Source organism: Perca fluviatilis, chromosome 13, assembly GCF_010015445.1.
Source record: "Perca fluviatilis chromosome 13, GENO_Pfluv_1.0, whole genome shotgun sequence".
Lineage (NCBI taxonomy): Eukaryota > Metazoa > Chordata > Actinopteri > Perciformes > Percidae > Perca > Perca fluviatilis.
Window position 1 is genome coordinate 310669 of NC_053124.1, and position 16856 is coordinate 327524.

General features: G+C 43.0%; 1 protein-coding gene across 2 annotated transcripts in view; it reads right to left on the reverse strand.

The window, feature by feature from the left end:
- bag6l (BCL2 associated athanogene 6, like) overlaps window positions 1-16856 on the reverse strand; it is a 56159-nt gene that overhangs the window by 13979 nt on the left and 25324 nt on the right. The window contains exons 10-20 of one of the 2 annotated variants that reach the window (XM_039821046.1): window positions 11114-11321; window positions 10408-10464; window positions 10011-10246; window positions 7652-7724; window positions 6953-7224; window positions 6591-6840; window positions 5626-5795; window positions 3259-3312; window positions 3043-3145; window positions 1849-1973; window positions 1614-1748 (exon numbers count right to left, since the gene is read on the reverse strand). In XM_039821046.1, coding sequence (XP_039676980.1) covers window positions 1614-1748; window positions 1849-1973; window positions 3043-3145; window positions 3259-3312; window positions 5626-5795; window positions 6591-6840; window positions 6953-7224; window positions 7652-7724; window positions 10011-10246; window positions 10408-10464; window positions 11114-11321 — 1683 coding nt within the window. Of the gene's footprint in view, window positions 1-1613; window positions 1749-1848; window positions 1974-3042; window positions 3146-3258; window positions 3313-5625; window positions 5799-6590; window positions 6841-6952; window positions 7225-7651; window positions 7725-10010; window positions 10247-10407; window positions 10465-11113; window positions 11322-16856 lie in introns of both variants that reach the window. The other variant, XM_039821045.1, reaches the window with a different exon arrangement.

The window sequence follows — 16856 nt, forward strand, 5'->3', positions numbered from 1 at the left end:
CAAGTTCAGGTATCAGAATCGGTAAGCAAAAAATGGTATCGGGCCATCTCTACTCAAAACTTTATCTATTTCCCATTATCTGTATGACCAAAAAACTGTTCAGGACAGGACAGCAACTAAAATCTGAATAATGTATTGAATAATTACATATAAAGTATTATATGTATTATGAAAGTAACTGACAGCCTATTGCTGTCCCAGCTATTGAGTCTGTGTGAATGGACCATAATTGTTGGTGGTAGCCCTCCTTAACAGCACTTTTTCATATGAATCTTGAATATTCTCTTCCGGGGACGTCATCACCCTAAATGGCAGCCTAAGATAACAATTCCACCAAAAAAGGATTTGCTTAGCCCGGTTATATTTTAATGTGGAGCAAAAAGGGATTGTCTAAGAAAAGACACTGTTCAAGGCCTGGGGAGATGAGTATACTTCGACCAAGACTACCCCCACACAGTCCTGCAGAAGTGAAAAGATTATTTTGAAATGGAAAAATGGTGTTAAAGCAGAACAAGATGCTCTTCCAGACCCCGTTCCCCACAAAGCTACGAGTATTCTATGATGACGAGACGCGGCTGTACCAGACGGGGGAGGAGGGGACTACTGATGTTGAAGAACAGAGGACCGTGTCGGTCACATACCTGCAAACTCAGAAGGCCTGAAAAAGGTGACACATCATCCCCCGAAGAAAATAAAGGGAAAACACATTTTCCCAGTGCTAAAAGGATACATACATATATATATATATATACACATATATACACACATATACATACACATATATACACATATACATATACATATATATATATATATACATATACATATATATATATATATATATATATATATATATATACACATATATATATATATATATCTCAATTGTATTTGTCTTTTCAAAAATATAAAAAGTATAAAAAGTTTTTACAATAAAAAGTTGATCTACAAAAAAAAAGGAACCCAAAACGACAGTCGGCGACATTAAAGAACGGCTTGTTTATTGCTAAGGCCACAGGGTCAAAATTAGATGATTTATTAAAAATGTAATAACAATAACTTATTTCACTAGTAAATTCCTGTTAAACGACAAAAACAACCACTGGATGGGAAAAGGGTATTTTACAACAACTTTGTTTTTAAGTGAACGCAACATCTTTGTTGTTTTTCAGACAACGGCAGCTATAGACTGGTGTTAGAATCCTCTTCAAGTGAAATACAGACACACTTTTACACCGTTTAGCTGTCAGCATTTTAACTCTGTTTACTCCAGCTGCTAGCTAACGGTAGGCTAACGTTAGCTGCTGTCAGGTGTAGTATTAACTAGCGTCCCGTGCAGCGACGTTTCAGTTCCCTCTAACGTCCGTTTTCGGAGCATCAGAGAGAAGATAACGGTCGTTAAAGCACCGGTGCCGTGTATCTGATCAACATTTTAAAACAACAATGATTTACCTGATCCAGTTTTTTGTAACAAAATCTACACAAGACACTGTAGTTTTAGAGGCGGGTGGAGATATTTCTGGATAAATGAACTTTTTTTGAATCCACCCAGTGCCTTTGTGCAGTGTGTCCAGCTACAGCAGGTGTAGCTCGCTAATGACTCCATGTATTACCTGTGTATAGATGATGTAGTGCTGGATTTGGTCCTCAGTAACTGGGTTGTGCTCTAATATGACATGCAGCCTCATAGACATCATACTGGTAAGCCAGTTGACCAGACTGGGATTGACTTCTGCAGACATCCTCCTCTACAAAAATACACACAGTAACACGCAGTTAACATCCAGCAGTTGACTTGGATCCCATGAGTGAAGCACCATGCTGTGGTTAGAAATGATGTCTACTAACAATGCGGTGGTTGATGACTGCAGTCAGAGATCTCTGTTCTCCTCCGAGGCAGTACAGGTTCAGAGCCAGACACTCAAACAGGCCCTGAGTGCACAGCAACAGCAGACGGGGGCCAAAGGTGTGATCTGCATCAAGAAAAACCCAAGACAGAGAACCACTCACACCCTCTTCATTTTCACATCGCAGGTATCCTGTTAGGAGCTGCAGGAGAGGCTGTTCAGACAGGAAAATGTATAGCAGAAGAGATGATACGGAGCGTTTAATGTCAATTATATTATTGACAAAAATGTATTAATTTTACTGAGAACAAGCTGTCTGCAGAAGTCTCTCTGCAACCAACAACAATGTATGCAGTAATCAAACTCTGCTTTTACAGCACCTCAGGTAATCAATCAATTAATTTATTTGCCACATGAAATCATTGGAAATATAATTCCAGTGAAATGTAATCCTGTCACTTCCTTTAATTTCTGCATTAAAACTAATTTATTGTTTTGGGGAGGGGGCGTTCAGACAGACAGGCAGGAAGTGAAACAATGAGAGCATCCAGTTAAACCAAAAGACACCACCCAACATTGTATAGGTCTCCTCTACAACACCACAGATGACGAGAGATTCATCTTGGAGGTGGAAAAACATAATACGACACCACAGATCGGAGTGGAAGGTGGATACTAGCTAAATAAACAAGAGATTGTTCTTTCAAGTAGCCTACTTGTAGAGACAATAAATCTGCGAGTCGGGCAGGCAAGACGCTCCGCTTCTGAGAAATGAAGCTGCCTTCAAGTGCGGTCAGAAATGTTGAGATCTATAAACAACCTCACCGAATAATTGTAAACTAGAACAGCAAGCAGTTATGACGGGGTCCAAGCCTTCAAACGATTCCCTCCCAACGACCCGCGGCGTCCGCGAAAGTCAAACCCAAAGCAGCAGGGCAAACGTCAGGAAAAATCTCTATGTGTGAGCTGGAAGGTCTGTGGTAAATTGAAAAACTTCCCATTTACATTCATTTAATACATCCATTCTATAAAGTCCACACACTACACTGAGGGGTTAAAGAACACAAACGGGCCATTGACACTCCCACCGCCCCGAACCCTGCAGCGAATCGCAGGATCAGATGTTCTAGTGTGAATGGGCCCTAACTCTGGTGTTGGGTGATCAGCCACTCACTTCCCCTCTGGCTGAACTTACCATTGTGGTGCAGAATATGTGAGGCAATCTGTGTGAGCTGCTGTCTGAGGAAGGATAGGTTGGTCTGAATGATATCCACTCCCTCTTGCACTGTCACTGTGGCCTAGACACAAATCACACACAACTGACTTATTATCCATCACTACACACAGCACAGTACATTAAATGGACTGCTGCAGTCCGCATGAGGTCTGTGTGTTAAGAGGTTGTCCTTACAAAGCTCTCAGCGATGTACTCCTCCAGGCCGTCGATTAGCTCCTCAGCTGCTGTCTGCAGAGAGGACAATGTGTCAAAGTCTTGACTGTGAAAAATCCAATGAACAAATCAACAGATCCAAACCGTACACAACACCGTCAACATCAGAACTGAGAAACCAGGCATGTGTGTGGACAGTTAGCAAACAGGTGTCACATCAGGGTGCCATGAAACAGGATGAATTACTGGACATAAAAACTTGACAATAACTAAACTGTTTGCCAAAAGCTAATTAAATAAGTATGTTTTTTTGTGTCCCAACCAATGTTATAAAGCAGTATTCCTCAGAGTGGTCCGCAGACCCCTGCTGGTCCGTGAGTAGATTTGGTAAAATATTATGTTTGGAATTTAAAAATTCAAAACAGTATCTCACAGCACAAACGTTCCTATGTTCCTATTGGTTGCCAGGCTGAGGTGGGTGTGGCTTACCTGCATTACCACAGCTGCTGTGTTTTTTTTTTAGGCTTTTCCTTTTATTAGACAGTGACAGTGGATAGACATGAAAGGGGGAGAGAGATGGGATGGGGAATGACACGCAGCAAAGGGCAGCAGGTCAGATTCAAACCTGCGCCTCTGCAAATGACTCAACATGGGGTGAACGCTCTTACTGGGTGAGCTAGAGGCCACCCCACAGCTGCAGTGTTTACAAAGCGGAAGCTGAGGAGACTGTGAGAACAGTCGAGGAAGAAGGCGTGTTTCCGAATGTCGTTAATGTTAATGTCCACGTCTTAAATGTCTACAAATGAACGATCCGGAGCATTGACTCGAGGCTGATCAGCGTCGGACCAAGGACTGAGCTGGTCGAAAGACGGAGTGAAGTGGCAGCGGAGCCAAGGCACAGGTAGGCCCATGCACTTAACCTGTAGCCTGGCAAACCGAGTGTTTAGCTCTGTATATTCAAATGCACGGGCAGCCACGCTTTGGAAGCCCCTAGACACATAACGATAACATCAAGTTTCCCCAGAGTTGTGGTAATGCCGTGATAACAGTGTTTCTCAAACTGTCTGCCAGCAACTCCAAAGACTATATAGCGAGTGAGGAGCACATATGTGTTGTTTTTAATATTATCACAATATATATTTAAAATCATGAAATTAATGAATGAAATGGCTGTTTTTTCTGTGTTGTCAGACTTCTGCAATGAAGCTGACCGTTTTGTGACAATGCTGCCTCCAATTTACATCACAAATGATTAGGGGTGGTACGGTTCACAAAACCAACGGTTCGGTTCGTATCACGGTTTTAGGGTCACGGTTTTCGGTTCAGTACGGTTCTTATTTTTTCTTTATCACTCCAGAATATACTTCAGCATATAGCTAAAATTAGCATATTGAATGCATGTTGCACAAAACGTGCACACAGTGGCAGTTCTATATTGTTTTATTTCATCATAGGTAACGTGAAATCCAAAATGTTCCCACACACCAGACTATAAACGACGCTGGCGCATCCTCCAGCTCCGGTCAGCCTCTCTCCCACTGGACATTTCTGCACGTGACGTGACGTGACCTGCAGCGGCGCCCCACTCCACTTGAGGAGCGGTCGGCTCGGTGTCTCTCAAAATCTGATGAAAATCTTTTAAACTGACCTTTGTCGATCTGAAATGAAGACAGATTCAGCAACTGCATGGCCTATTTCTCGCTTAAAATGTTTTCAGAAACACGCATCGGTAAACTATTTTAGTACAATATGAGATCGTATTCTGAACGAGCCGCCATGACAGTCTGGCTTTGAAATTTGGGACCAGCCAGACCCATGTGACGCAATCGTCCAATCAGCTGCCATGGGTTGCGTTTGTCACGCCCATCCCGCTCGTCATTTCCAGTAACTGTTTTAACCTAGGTGTCGAAAGTGGACACTACGGCAGTAAGAGGTTAGTGACCATTAACAGTGTACTGACGAACCGTGCGGTACACACACGCTCCGAACCGAGACTAGCGAACCGAGCGGTTCGGGTGTTTTTTCATGAACCGTACCACCCCTACAAATGATCAATGTGACATTTTAACGGAAATACAGAGGAATAAAGTTTACAGTTACTATCAACTGACGAGATGGATTGATAGCGTCCCTGATGTCTCAGCATAAGCAGCACCATTCCTCCTCTTTAAGTTGGTAACAGAGACAATGAGTAAGCTATTTGGCTTTAAATTTGGCTCTAATTTGTAATATACTGTTGATAGGCCTATTGTTTTGGGGAATATTTTGGCAGTTAGGTGGTCCGTGAGTTTTTGTTTTATTGGGTAAATGGTCCTTGGTTGGAAAAAGTTTGAGAAACACTATATATAGTATCATGAACAATCAAGCGACTCTCTCTACAGTACTTACAGCTATGTTGGCATCAGTGGGCTCTCTGCCCTGCAGGTAGTGTTCGGTGAAGAAATCAGTGAGCTGGGGCTGAATGTGGCTCAGAGGCTGGGCGTTCCCATGAAGCAGCAGCACCATGTCCACCATAGAGAGACTCCGACACAGCAGGGACAGCAGCTCGCCAAAGAATCCTGCTGGGATGAGAGACAGTTATCAGTATATCAACAACTATCATGGGAAATGGTCTGAACTGTCAGTGGTAAACTTCATTAAGAATTCATTCTGAGAACGTGTTAAGATGCTGATAGGTTTTCAGTGTTTTGGACTGAACAGGTTGGTGTTGACTAAAAGCTGCAGTTACATTCATTCTCCGGTTTTGTGACTCCAACGCATTTTCATATACGGGTTTGTATGATATTTTACGAAAACTTATGCACAACAATATCTTAAGATATCCTACGAAATTAGGCGACCACCGGGCAGTCACTTGACGACTGGTCAAATGACAGTTAAGTTTAGCCGTGAAAAGGTTACTGGGAGACGGGTCCCAGTCACCGCGAGGGTAATGGTCCTCTTGGGGGCCATTGCAGTTGAGTTTAGCTAACAAAAGGTGACTGTCATACATAGTTAGGTTAAGGCACCAAAAGACTTGTTAAGATTAGAAAAAAAGATTGTGATTTGGGTTAAATACCGGTCCCCCTAAGTAGTAGTCCTGAGACACGAACACCCTATTCCTGGGTGAAAGTCTTGTGGTATCCCCTTAACATTTTCTGGGACACAAACTCCGCTCCCCTAGCTTGAAAGCCCTGTGTTTTAGGAGCCAAACATCCACCCAGACCTCCTCCCTACTAGACCAGAGCACTCTTCTAAAGCGGCAGTCAATGTGCTGCTGACAGTAACAAATAAGTGGAATACATACATTCAGTACAGTGCTTTAACTGTTCTTAGCTGTATGAATGCTTCATGAGAACAACCTGGTGACTCACCCACAGCATCCCCGGAGCCAGGAGTGAACAGGTTGCTGCTCTGGGACAGTCTCTGGATGAACTGGGCGATGCTTTCTCCACTGCCCTGCTGTGCCCCCAGAGAGCTCATCATGGTGGACAGCACTCCCTGCACAATGCCGGTGAACAGCTCCGGGCTCAAGGAGTCTCCGCCTGCACCGCTGCCGGCCTGGGGTGGGGCAGTAGCGGTGGACTGAGGGGGGATTGGGGCACCAGGACCACTGGCAGGGGGCTGGGCAGAAACAACAAAGAACAAAACACATTTAAATCCACAAATTCAACAAGGTAATGGCTCGGTTCAGCTGCAAACAAACCTGCACGAATCAAGACTATTTTTTAAGCACCGGTGTGAAGTCTGACATGCCCTGGAAGAAGCCGGGCACCCCCGGCAGTGTCACAGTGATGGAGGGAGCTGGTCCCTCTGCTCCTCCCAGTAGAGAGCCCAGGAACTGGGCCAGATTACCCTCAGGACTTCCCTCTGCTGGCTGGCCTACGGAGGTTGTACGGGTGGTGTGGGTGGAGGGAGGAGGAGGAGACAGGGTGGAGGAATCAGACGAGGAGGAGGTAGAGGAGGAGGACTGAGAGCTGGTCAAAAAAGAAGCAGGCATTGGATCACCTGGAGGAGTTACAAAAAAAGCACAAAATAAGTACAGCATGACCGATGATGGATTTCTGAGGTCATACTGATATTGATACTCAATGTTATCTAATTTTTTTAACTCTAACTAACAATCCTGATACGGATCCCTTAGTTTATTTATTTATTCTTTATGAATTGTGACCGAGAAAACAAGAACAGTTTAGAAAAAAAATCAACCTGTCAATGCTCTCTGGTGGACAGACTGTGATGGAGAAGCAGTTTATAAATAATTGTTTGACATTTGATTTGCTGTAAAAGTTAGGTGATTACTTTGTGGTAATGCAGAACAGATATTACAAAATCAATCTGCACTTTACATGTGCATTTCCACACAACTACAGTATAATGGAACAGACAATAAGTCAAGGTCACTGTGATGGATTCGAGCTCGTTAGCCACTTACCTGGCTGGCCCGGCATCAGGAGCTGTCCGACCAGACCGCTGATCATCTGGGTGAGAGAGGAGGGGGCTGTGCCCTGCTCACAGAGAATAACAAGCAGCTGCACACTCATTGCACAATGGTTTATTCATCTGTATTATACTATACACTGTAGGACATAGCTAGAGCTGCAACATTAGTTGATTAGTAGATCGATTGAAGATTTATTGACAACTTAGTTCTTCTGAGTCATTTATTAAAGGCTAAATTTGTTTTTGTTTTTCAACCTGGACCCTATTTTCCCATGTTTTTGTGTCTAAGTGACTGATGGGAACAACAATCTTTGAGACTGGTCCAGTATTAAGTAAGAAACAAGTTGCAATGTAACATTAATGGGCAATGCACATTATTCTAAGTGTCTGACAACATTATGGAAAAAGACTCGTACAGCGATAGATCTTTTTGTCAAAGAGTAAGAAATGTTGTCAGACACTAATAATCTGAATAATAATCTGAGCCTGTCAGCAGCAAAATGAAGCACTTTTAGTGGTTGAAATTGATGATACACATTTGCCCCATAGAAATATACTCACTGTCGCAATAGCCACTGCTAATGCTTGCTCTTGAGGGAATTACTGTAATTGTTGGGGTTTTAGAATGTATAGAGTGTGGTCTAGACCTACTCTATCTGTAAAGTGTCTCGAGACAACTCTGTTATGATTTGATACTATAAATTGAAAAAAAAAAAATTGAAAATTGAAAAATACATTGCAGCCCGGTTCGCAGCTGCTGGTTAAAGCGTTCTCGCTCAATAATGGACAAATTTCAAAGATTCTTGTTCACATTAGTCACTTAGACACTAGTCTGGATCAATTCATTCACCGGATAACCGCCACATGTTCCGCCGGATGCCCCTCGCCTTGCAAAGCTGTGTTAGTTTTAGGAAACAACAACAACAACAACAACAACAACAAACGCTCACGTTACTGTATTGTGTGAACAGTTAACTTTAGGGCTGGAACGATTCGTCGATGAATCGATTACGTAAATGCATTGACAAATAATTTGCGTTGACGCGTCACACGTAGAAATCTAAAAATAACATGGCTGCCCCCAGCAACAGCGGAAGTATGGATTCCTCGCGAGTTCAACAACACGTTGAGAAAAAGGCTCGCACACGGTCTTCTAAAGTGTGGGAGTATTTTACTCTTAATGCCAACAACAACGTGGTAGTCTGTAGACTTTGTAAAATGATCCCTGCGTCAGGAAAACAGCAGCAAAACACCCTAAGTTCTGCTCACCTATGCCTCTCCAGCTTCTCCCGTGGCTAAATCGTGTCTCCCCCATCTGTAGCACTGGCTTTGATTATTGCGCAACCAAGCCAGATTGTTTCAGATATCTCACCAGTCCTTTAGGACAAGAGTTTATGCATTATTTTACCTACTACTGTTAAAAAAAGCAAAGACAGGCTACTGTTTTTGCACTTGCTCTGTTTACTTTAAGTTTTTATTTTTGTATTCCTCCTGAAAGTGACTTTATTTTGTGGTTGGATTGATAGCCTTCATCTGGCTTCAGGTTGCTCTACAAATTCATTTTACTTACAAAACAATTTGAATAAATAGAGATTTGAACCTTATTGAAATTTGTTTTGTGTAAATTGTTAATAATTGAGCAATGGGAAAATAATCACCAATTGAAAAATGTATCATTAGATTAGTCGACTAATCAAAAAAATAATCGCTAGATTAATTGTTTAAAAAATAATCGTTTGGGACAGCCCTAGTAAACTTCATTTAAATTGTATTTTTTTTTTAATCTGTTGATTGTTGGAGCAGGCGATGCAAGAACATTTTCTGTGTGAACAGACGATAAAGTTTTATCTTATCTTATGTGGCGTTTTCTTTTGCGGGGTGCAAGTTTCTTCCCAAGACTATTTTGCAGAGCCACCATTGCTGCGTCTGGAGCTTAGCGTCGCCCAAGATGATTATGATTGGTTTACAGAACTGCAAGGACTTTTTCCTTCTATCCTACAATGTATGTGTGGAGGTGCTAGACCTTACTCCACAGCGCTGTGGGGATAGATCTGAAAATGCGAGACCACTTAGACAACAATGCATGAGAAAATAGGGTCCAGGTTGAAAAAAAACTAAATGACCCTTCAACATCTTAACACGATAGTAGATTTAATATCTTTGCATTTTGGACTGTTGCTTGGACAAAAGACATGACATTACCATGGACTCTAGGAAATTTGGGCTCTAGCCATTTCTAACTGTTTTCTGATGTTCTATCAACCAAACAATTAATCCAATATGAAAATCTTTGGTTGTAGCCCTAGACGTTGCTAAGTCTCCACTACCCATCCACTTTGTGTTGGTGTTACCTGTCCTGGCTGCTGAGCAGCTGTGGGGACTGTGGCCCTCAGGTTGATGGTGGTTCCCCTGGTTCCCACAGACTGAGGCATGCTGGGGGAGAAGGAGGGTCTGGTGATGACAACCCTTGCCCCCTGAGCAGGGTGGGGGGGTTGTGCTGGGTGGCCTGCTGAAGCTGCAGCGGCCATGGCAGCAGCTTGCTGGGAGATCTGCTGCACAATGGCCTGCATGAACTCAGGGGGCAGTCCTGAATACAGAGAGAGGTTTGTCCTAAAAAGCAGGTCTTTGAGAGTGTCCACATAAAGTTCTTATGGCCCAAAGTGTCCAAAAAAATGAATTACTGCAACTACAAGGAGCTAGCAGCTATTACCATAGCAACAAACTACGGGATCACGGAGCAGGACTCACCAGGCTGTCCAGTCCCTGTGTTATTTGGCTGTCCTGGCACCTGAGACCCAGCAGCTCCTGTTCAACACAAGAGAAGAAATTCACGAGTCAGTGGCGGTTCTAAGGGGGGGGGATGTGCTCCCATAATATTAAGCTTGGCCCCCCCCATCTGCCAACATTACTGTCTTTAAAAGGCTGTGGTGGGCTCCATCTTAAACCAGACTATCTAGAGAATGCTAGCTAAATAATGCTCCAAAGTTAGGCTAGATTTTGGTGAGCAAAAAACTGGCGCAGCCATTTTCAAAGGGGTTCCTTGACCTTTCACCTAAGACATCTGAATAAAAACTGGTTCTTTGGGTACCTTCTAGTCTTCCCTTTACGGACAAGCCCACTTATTGTTACTCCCATGCATTTTGTGGCAAAAACCATGCAGTTTTATCATGCAGTGTTACTTTTGCCTATTCTAAAATGCTGTATTTAAAGATTTCTGCATACTGAGGTCCCTAAACACTCTTGAATAGCATAAATTGGGTCTGACTAGGAAAGCTGAACCTCCTGTGGATGCAATAAGCCCCCTGTTTTTTTTTTACATGTGATGATGTTAGTCCCCACAGTAGCGATTTTACAGCAGTGAGACCATTTTTTTTTTTTTTAAACTTGACCTCACTGTTTAAAATGAGCTGCTGGACCAGAGGTTACGGAATATTTTCCATGGCAGCCCACACACCATCAATGTTCATCTGCATCATGACGACAGGCTCCATGGTCTGGTGGGTGATCCGGATGACTCGGGGTCCTCCCTGTCCTTGGTGATGACTGGTCCCATGTGACTGAAGAGGAGGAGCCTGGCCTGTAGCCTGCTGATCTGACGACTCATGTCCTTCTGCTGCCTGTCTCCCGTTAGAAGTCATGGTCACTGTTGTCCCTAAGTTTATCTGGAAGACAAAGATGTATTCACGTCAAGGTCCAGTACCAACTCATGTATACAACAGACACAATGTTAAAGGCAGGGTTGGTAATGTTGAAAAGCTAGACAGGTTTGAAAGTAGTATCTCCTCGTGGCTCCGTCTAACCCCTCCCCCTTTAAGACCCGTTCTGACGATAGAGATTTATAAAGACTTAGTGCGACTTTTGGATGTTCATTGACTCGCAGTTTTCCTTGGATCAGGGTGGCAAATAAATCATGGTTGCAGCTGCTGCCGTTGTCCTGCTCTGCTACGCCCTGCATTGCCCTACTATGCCCTGCTATGGCCTACAACACCCTACTATGCCCTGCTATGCCCTACATTGCCCTGCTATGCCCTGCTGCGTCCTGCTATGCCCTACAACACCCTGCTATGCCCTGCTAAGCCCTGAACTGATACAAGTATTATTTCTAGTCATAGTTTCATCTTTATTGTTACTATATATGCCATTGTTCATCACACCCCCAACCGGCATCGGCAGACACACACCTACCAAGAGCCTGGGTCTGTTCGAGGTTTCTGCCTAAAAGGATGTTTGTCCTCGCCACTGTCGCACTAAATGCTTGCTCTTGGGGGAATTATAATTGTTGGGTACAGATGAAAAAGGTGTTTTAGATTATTTTGCCGTTACACGAACATGTTGAATGTAAAAATCACAAGAGGTAACGTTAATCCTTTTTTTTAGATAACAAAGTTAAGGGACTGTCCTGATACTGAATTAAGCTAATGCTAGCTTGTGTAAGATAAAGTGTTTTTATTTAAGTAATTAGTAATATCTCAGTAAGATGCTGAAAATTATGTTTGTCATGTGTGTGTTATTGAAGCAGCAGCTCCACGGCTGAACTGCAGTTCCTCGAGTCAATCCCCTTAGACCCCCATGTTAAAAAATCCAAACTTTACAGCACAATTAAACAGGTTTACATAAAATGCAATACAAACAATGCTGAAAAACTAGTCCATGCATTCGTTACTTCCAGGATAGACTACTGTAATTCCTTACTATCAGGTTGCTCAAATAAGTCCCTTAAGACTCTCCAGCTGATCCAGAACGCTGCAGCACGTGTTCTGACGAGAACTAAGAAAAGAGATCATATTTCTCCTGTATTAGCTTCTCTGCACTGGCTTCCAGTGAAATCTAGGATCGAATTTAAAATCCTCCTCCTGACCTACAAAGCTCTAAATGGTCAAGCACCATCATACCTAGAAGAGCTCTTAGTACCTTATTGTCCCAATAGAGCACTGCGCTCCCAGAACTCAGAGCTACTTGTGGTTCCTAGAGTCTCTAAAAGTAGACTGGGGGCCAGAGCCTTCAGCTATCAGGCTCCGCTCCTGTGGAACCAGCTCCCAATTTGGGTTCGAGGGGCAGACACTGTCACCACATTCAAGAGTAAACTGAAAACCCTCCTCTTTGATAAAACTTATAGTTAAGGAGTGAGGAGTTGCAGCGTCCGCCTAACCCAGCCCACCTGCTTCTCTTCGTAGTCATTAGATTTATTTATCATATAATCAATAATATAGTGAGAGTAGAGGGAGGCAGGCCAGTACAGCCCGATCCAGCAGGGGAGAGTTCAAGCCCGATCCGGCACCTCTCTCTAAGCTAACCTGCCTCTCTTAGCTATGATATTATAATTCTAGACTGCCGGGGAAGTTCCTTCCTTCCTATGACACACTGAGCTGCTCTCTCATCTCTGTTTACACTTGTTTCCTTTTGTATGCATACTGTCCCAGAAATGCTTGTTACTAACCTAGCTCTGGGGACTTTACTCCCCGGAGTCCTTATGTCTTTTCTTCGCAGAGCTTTGCTCTGCGATTCCCTGCAATGCCCTGCCGCGTCCTGCTGCGTCCGCCGCATCCACCCATGCTCTGCAGTGCCACGTTACATCCCGCAACGCCCTGCTGTGATGTTCATACGCCCAGAGTAGTCAGGATCCGGTATTAGAGACTGCACTACTCAGTATGACACGATGTGCCCTGCTATGACATGAACTTCCACGACTACCTTCGAAGTCACAGTTCCATTATCTTTAATGGGACTATTATTTGCCACTGTTCATCACACCCCCAACCGGCCCCGTCAGACACCGCCTATCAAGAGTCTGGGTCTGCCGAGGTTTCTTCCTAAAAGGGAGTTTTTCCTCGCCACTGTTACAACAGCCACTGCTAATGCTTTCTCTTGAGGGAATTACTGTAATTGTTGGGGTTTTGGAATTTATAGAGTGTGGTCTAGACCTACTCTATCTGTAAAGTGTCTCGAAATAACTCTTATGATTTGATACTATAAATAAAATTGAATTGAAAAATTGAATTTTTATATATATATATATATATATATATATATATATACATACATACATACATACATACATACACACATATATATATATACACATACATATATATACATACACACACAAGTTTTAGAACACCCCAATTTTTCCAGGTTTTTATTGAAATTCATGCAGTTCAATGTCTCATTGTACTCTTAAATGAAAGTATAGAACAAATGAACAATTTTAGTTGAAAAATAAATCATGGAATCAATTTATAAACCAAAATGTATTCTAAATATTTTACTCATCAAAGTAGCCCCCTTTGGCAGATATAACAGCTGAACACACTCGTGGCATTCTTTCTACAATGGAAATTGTAGAAAGTTCTTCCCAACTCTGATGCAGAAGTTCCCATAAATGTGTGGCACTTGTAGGTTGCTTTGCTTTCACATTTCTGTCCAGTTCATACAAACCAGCTCAATGGGGTTTAAGTCTGGTGACTGTGCTAGCCACTCCATGTTTTTAAGCTTACCATCTTGTTCTTTTTTGCTACGGTAGTTCTGGCATAGCTTGGACTTATGTTTTATGTCATTATCTTGCTGTAGGATGAACCCCTGACCAACTAGGCACAAACTAGAGGGTACTGCATGGCGCTGCAAAATGCTGTGGTAGACGTTTTTGTTCAGGGTGCCTTTCACTCTGTACAAATCACCGACCCTGGATCCAGCAAAACAGCCCCAGACCATCACGCTTCCTCCTACATGTTTGACAGTTTATGTCACACACTGAGGAACCATCCTTTTGCCTACTCGACAGCGTACAAAAATCCTGCGTGATGAACCGAAGATTTCAAATTTTGATTCATCAGTCCATAACACCTTCTTCCAGTCTTCAGTAGTCCATTCACGATGTTTCTTGGCCCAGGCAATCCTCTTTTTCTTATTCTGACGTCTTAGCAATGGCTTTCTTGCTGCAACTCGACCTATCAAACCTGCAGCTCCAAGTCTTCTCTTTACAGTTGAAACTGAGACTTGCTTATTATGACCACTATTAAACTGTGCTTGAAGCTGTTGTCCTGGGAGCCGCCTTTCACGCAAGCTCTTCTAATTCTGTTGTGGCTTTGGGTCTGCCAGACCTCTTCCTGTCAGAGTTTCCCCCAGTTTCTAAGTCCCTTTTGATGGTGAAGAATACTGTACTCACTGACACCTTGACTTTCTTCGCAATTTCTCTGTAGGAAAGACCGACATTCTTAAGTGTTATGATGGTCTGTCTCTCTTCCATTGTTAATTGCCTTTTTCCCGCCATTTTTATAGCAACACACTACTTTCTGCAGTACAATACTGTTCAAATAATGCTAACGAGGGTATTGTACCACAGTGTGTTCCAACAATACTTTTAGACAAACCAAGGGGTTTGTAAGTAATCCAGACAAGTTGGAACACGTGTGGGAATTGGTAGCACCAACTTTCAAAGCTTGATCAACCTCCATTGCTGCAGAACAGCTTTACCTTGTTTACCCATTTCTTGTTCCCTGAAAAAGGCCTTTTTGTAAAATACTGAAATGTACATTATTTTTCAGTTTTGGGTAACCTTACTTTTTTTTTTTTTTTTTTTACCTCACGCAGTTCACCACTTACCTTTGTACCATTTCAAGCTATTCATTGGACTTCAACTGCTAAAATTTCAATAAAAACTATATATATATATATATATATATATATATATATACACACACACACACACACACACACACACAGTACAGGCCAAAAGTTTGGACACACCTCATTCAATGAGTTTCCTTTATTTTCATGACTATTTACATAATAGATTCTCACTGAAGGCATCAAAACTATGAATGAACACATGTGGAATTATCTATTTAACAAAAAAGTGTGAAATAACTGAAAACATGTCTTATATTCTGGTTTCTTCAAAGTAGCCACCCTTTGCTCTGATTACTGCTTTGCATACTCTTGGCATTCTCTTGATGAGCTCCAAGAGGTAGTCACCTGAAATGGTTTTCCAACAGTCTTGAAGAAGTTCCCAGAGATGCTTAACACTTGTTGGCCCTTTTGCCTTCACTCTGCGGTCCAGCTCACCCCAAACCATCTCAATTGGGTTCAGGTCCGGTGACTGTGGAGGCCAGGTCATCTGGTGTGGCACTCCATCACTCTCCTTCTTGGTCAAATAGCCCTTACACAGCCTGGAGGTGTGTTTGGGGTCATTGTCCTGTTGAAAAATAAATGATGGTCCAACTAAACGCAAAGCGGATGGGATGGCATGTCGCTGCAGGATGTTGTGGTAGCCATGCTGGTTCAGTATGCCTTCAATTTTGAATAAATCCCCAACAGTGTCACCAGCAAAGCACCCCCACACCATCACACCTCCTCCTCCATGCTTCACGGTGGGAACCAGGCATGTAGAATCCATCCGTTCACCTTTTCTGCGTCGCACAAAGACACGGCGGTTGGAACCAAAGATCTCAAATTTGGACTCATCAGACCAAAGCACAGATTTCCACTGGTCTAATGTCCATTTCTTGTGTTTCTTGACCCAAACAAATCTCTTCTGCTTGTTGCCTCTCCTTAGCAGTGGTTTCCTAGCAGCTACCTGACCATGAAGGCCTGACTCGCGCAGTCTCCTCTTAACAGTTGTTCTAGAGATGTGTCTGCTGCTAGAACTCTGTGTGGCATTCATCTGCTCTCTAATCTGAGCTGCTGTTAATTTGCGATTTCTGAGGCTGGTGACTCGGATGAACTTATCCTCAGCAGCAGAGGTGACTCTTGGTCTTCCTTTCCTGGGGCGGTCCTCATGTGAGCCAGTTTCGATGTAGCGCTTGATGGTTTCCGCGACTGCACTTGGGGACACATTCAAAGTTTTCGCAATTTTCCGGACTGACTGACCTTCATTTGTTAAAGTAATGATGGCCACTCGTTTCTCTTTACTTAGCTGATTGGTTCTTGCCATAATATGAATTCTAACAGTTGTCCAATAGGGCTGTCGGCTGTGTATCAACCTGACTTCTGCACACCACAACTGATGGTCCCAACCCCATTAATAAGGGAAAAAATTCCACTAATTAACCATGACAAGGCACACCTGTGAAGTGAAAACCATTTCAGGTGACTACCTCATGAAGCTCACTGAGAGAACAACAAGGGTTTGCAGCGCTATCAAAAAAGAAAAGGGTACTACTTTGAGGAATCTAAAATATAAGACATGTTTTCAGTTATTT